Here is a 4,609-nt window from a genome sequence, read left to right on the forward strand (position 1 = left end):
AAACATGTCAATGTAACACAAGTTGTGCTACATTTGGTCCTGCAGGATGTCTCTGTCCCGCTGCTGTAATGCTCCATCCTTTCTCTTCACCACCAAGAGGAACACTCCTGCAGGGACCAAACTGAGGTACGAGGTGGACACCAGCGGGATCCTTCCCATCACCACGGAGGTCTTTAAGATGTTCCCAGACGTGAGTTCATCGTCTCTTTGTTATTGGCTGCCTCTTTCCTGCTGTTGTCTTCTCTTTAGTCACTGATGTGAGGAGTCAGATGTGCTAATCAAAAGTTCACGTGCTCAACGTTCATCTCGTGCAGGACATGCCGTACTCCAAATCACAGTTTAAAAGATGCGCTGTTATTGGAAATGGAGGCATCATCAAGAACAGCAAGTGTGGAAAGGAGATTGATTCTTCAGATTTTGTTTTCAGGTATGCACGTTTTATTGTTTCAGTATTTTTTAGGCTCTAAAATATATTTATGATTGTTCAGTGATTCAGGGTTGCAGGGGTCGGTAACACTTATATATAAGTTTGGGGACATAACGCAATACGACTTTTTTTTTTAATTGTATTGTTCTAACAACAGTAAGGACACAAACTTAGTAATGCCGACAATAACATTGATTTCATCATATTTTATTAGAAATATTGCAGATGAAACATTTTTGACATTTTACCAGTGATTTATCAAAACTTGATTTTTACTTAAGCTGCTGAGGAAGCCTGAAGTCAGAGTCCAGATTTATTTCTTAGTGGGGTTTTGTGGAAAATTGATGAAGAATTCACATTTGACTTATTTTAAACATATCTCTGAACAGCCTCAATTTGGTTTAAAGTAGGGATGCACAATATTATCGGCATTGTATTGGTATCGGCCGATATTAGCGATAAAGTTAAATATTGAACATCAGCCATTCCATCAAAATAACTCACTGATATAAAAGGCACTGTTTTTTTTAAATGTACCGTATATATTTATGTAATGTTACATCATTTTCAGTCCCCTTTTTGGCATATGCATTTGGTAGCAGGCCAAATTGACAAAGACCATGCAGTATAATGTATTTTAATTTCACAGCAGAGTAAGTAGGTCAAAGAAAAAAATGTTGGTATTGGTATCGGTTATCGGCCAAATAAGTTTTAACATGTCGGCATATCAGTCAAAAATCCAATTCGTGCATCCCTAATTTAAAGGTTTATAAAATAGCATTTTCATGAAACACTGAAATTTAGTGAGGTTACCAAGGTGAGTGTGGTATTTAAAATACAATAAATCAGTCTAAGAGGACATCACCCTTCAAACACATGAAACACTATCTGACACTGGTGTGACTCAAATTAATGTTAAGCATTCCATCCTAGTTCCCATTTCACCTGAGAAGCTGTTTAGTGCACATAGATGAGCAGAAAATATATTTTTTTCTAAATTTAATCCCCCCCCAAAAAAAGCTTTTCGGAAAATGAGCAACTCGTGGTTTTTTTTCCACACTCAGAAGAGTGTTTAAAGGTTTTTTAAAAGAAATCAGTTTTTATCACTATATGAGATAAAATCCACTGTTGTGACTGAATTTCAGCCAATTAAAGATGACTCAAACTTAAACAACATATAAGCAGCTACAGTACAAAAACATGACACCTTGTAACTGTGACTTTCCTTCTTTACATTAACGCTCCTACAAGCACCTTGCAGATCTTGGACACTGTCTACCATGGTGCATTAAGATTCATAACTGGCTGTAACTACCATCACTGCACCCTGTATTTACTGGTTAACTGGTCATCATTAACTTCACACAGACTCTCTCACTGGTACATTTTCATCTTTAAATCACTTCTTGATCTGTTGCCTTCATACATCTCCTACATGTCTCTGCGTGAGTGCAGCTACAGCGTGCGCTCTCAGGACATTATTACCTGCAGTGTCCCCTCAGTGAGGACTGGACTAGGCAAAAGGGCCTTCTCCTACTCCGCTCCCGTTTCCTGGAATATCTTGCAAAAAGATCTGAAACTCTCAACCTTGACCTCTCTAAGTGGCTTCAAACATCTGCTAAGTTCATGCCAAAAACCAATACAGACATGTTCCTGCTTTTAGTTTTCTACATCGCTTTACACTCTAGCTATTTTTGTTTCATTTTTTTAATATAATTTTCTTTCATTTATTCTTTTCAATTTATATGCTTTATTTTATGATTATCCACTGTTGTCCTCATTCTTTGTTAAAATCAGGTCTCTCTTGTAACTTAATCCTCGAGGCTCAGTGAGACTAAACTGTATAAATTAAAGTTGAATGACTGTATAGGCTGCATTAGATACTTTGCATATACTATTTGTTTTCTTGACACTTGTACCCTTTCTAGCTCTGTACGTGGAAGTAGGCTGGAAGAGTTTTCCACTGACAAAAGTAGTGCAAATAATCTTCCTCCAATAAGAGTCTCAGTAATTTGTTTTTTGTCTTCCTATAATTGCAGATACCTTTAACGAATGCTGCACAGGTTGTGCAGTGGACTAGTATTATAGTGTTTTATTTGCTCTCATGAGCTCAAATTTTAAAAAAATCTGTGTATAAGTTAGTCTATTTTGAAAAGTGAAGTCAAATGAAGGTGATAAAATGTGAATTCTAGTGGACTTTTTCATTCTTTTTTGCAGATGCAACGTTCCACCCATTAATGAGAAGTACTCAGCAGATGTCGGCACTAAAACAGATCTGGTGACAATAAATCCAAGCATCATAACTGAGAGGTAAGTCTTTAAAGGTCTGAGAGAGAGATTACATCTGTTTATTTCAATTCTTCTTGTGCGTTCTTCTTGTTTCTATTTCATGGTTCCTTACTTTTATAGATTTCAGAAGCTGGAGAAATGGCGTCGTCCATTTTATGATGTCCTTCAGAACTATGAGAACTCCTCAGTGGTGCTGCCTGCTTTCTACAACACCCGCAACACTGATGTTTCTTTCCGAGTCAAGTACATGCTGGATGATTTTGACTCCCAGCGGGGCGTGTTCTTCTTCCACCCACAGTATCTCCTAAATGTGCAGCGTTTCTGGGCGGTGCAGGGCGTCCGGGCGAAGCGGCTCAGCAGCGGCCTGATGCTCGTGACTGCTGCCTTAGAGCTGTGCGAGGAGGTCCACCTCTATGGATTCTGGGCTTTTCCCATGAACCCCTCTGGCATTTTCATCACTCACCACTACTATGACAACGTCAAGCCACGCCCCGGTTTTCATGCTATGCCCCATGAAATTTTCAACTTCATTCACATGCACACTCGTGGAATTATCAAAGTACACACGGGGCGGTGTAGGTGATCCATTAGCATTCTTTTTTTTAATTGATGAGTGTGTTTTTTTTAATAGGTCAGTTCACAAATTGTTTTGGGCAGTGCATACTTACAGACGTGAAGGGAAATAAAAGTCACCTTCTTTCAGTTCTATACATATCAGGACATAAATGTTTTTACCAGTTTCTATTGATATTTTTAATGTAACCCAAAGTGTACAAAAACATGTAGTGCTCCAAGCTTTTAAACTGCACTGAGACGCTCTGTTTTATGGGGTGCCGTTTGTAAGTTACACAGTCAAAAATTAACAGCAATATTTTGGTTTATTTAGCCTTTCATAATTAAAAAAAATTTTTTTTCAAAGTCATATTTTCACCATGTTATTCATACATTTATAGATGTCATAGTTCCCAACTAAATATTTAACTTGCAAGTTAAATATTTAGTTAGCAAACTAAATATTTAGGAGTAAATTAAATATTTAATTTCCAAGCTAAATAGTTATTTTTGAAACTAAACATTTAATTCCCAAACTAAATATTTAATTTACTAGCTAAATATTTAACTCAGACCTAAACATTTAACTTTTAAGCTAAATATTTAGCTTGTAAGTAAAATATTTAGGTCCGAGTTAAATGTATAGTTAGCAAAATAAATATTTAACTTGTAAATTTAATGTTTAGTTTGGAAAATAAATATTTAGTTTAGTAATTCAATCTTTAGCTTAGGAATTAACTGTTTAGTTTGGAAATTTAGCTTGGACAATAAATATTTAGTTTGGAAATTACATCTTTAATTTACACCTAAATATTTAGTTTACTAACTAAATATTTAACTTGCAAGTTAAGTATTTACTTTGTAAATTAAATATTTAGCTTGTAAATTAAACATTTAGTTGGGAACTATGACATTTATAAATGTATGAATAACATGGTGAAAATATTACTTTGATAAAAACAAACTATTTTTTTATGAAAGGCTAAATGAACCAAAATATTGCTGTTAATTTTTGACTGTGTAACTTTACAAACGGCACCCCATACCTTTTATGCTAGTTGAAATCACATGCAAATTACTGCCCTCCATTCCTTTCTGAAGGTCATTAGGCTCTAGCCAGGTTCACAAGGGGGATGTTTTGTAAACCAGGTTAGCGACGATCCTTTTAACCCTCAGGTGGGCGTCATTTACTTGTGATTTCAATTGGAATAAACTGAGCTCTGCGCTGCAGTTTAACGTCACACTCTTTATTTAAAGCTTCTGCAGTGAGAAGCAACGAGTCAACCGACAGAAAAGAAATCCAGCTGCCTTGTTTTTAAACTCTTACGGTTCACAATGTCC

General features: G+C 36.0%; 1 protein-coding gene across 1 annotated transcript; it reads left to right on the forward strand.

Annotated features, from left to right (window-relative positions):
* Nucleotides 1–45: 45 nt before the first annotated feature.
* On the forward strand, nucleotides 46–3,578 carry LOC119429440 (alpha-2,8-sialyltransferase 8E; the record flags this gene model as incomplete). The annotated part of the gene is given in 4 exon segments (XM_037697067.1): nucleotides 46–190; nucleotides 315–427; nucleotides 2,645–2,737; nucleotides 2,837–3,578. Coding segments are annotated over 4 exon segments (814 nt in total), but the record flags the coding sequence as incomplete, so codon positions are not given.
* Between the last annotated feature and the right edge of the window lie 1,031 nt (nucleotides 3,579–4,609).

The sequence above is a fragment of the Nematolebias whitei genome, unplaced genomic scaffold, assembly GCF_014905685.2.
Source record: "Nematolebias whitei isolate Nwh7 unplaced genomic scaffold, NemWhi1 Nwh_scaf_1236, whole genome shotgun sequence".
In the NCBI taxonomy this organism is placed as follows: Eukaryota; Metazoa; Chordata; class Actinopteri; order Cyprinodontiformes; family Rivulidae; genus Nematolebias; species Nematolebias whitei.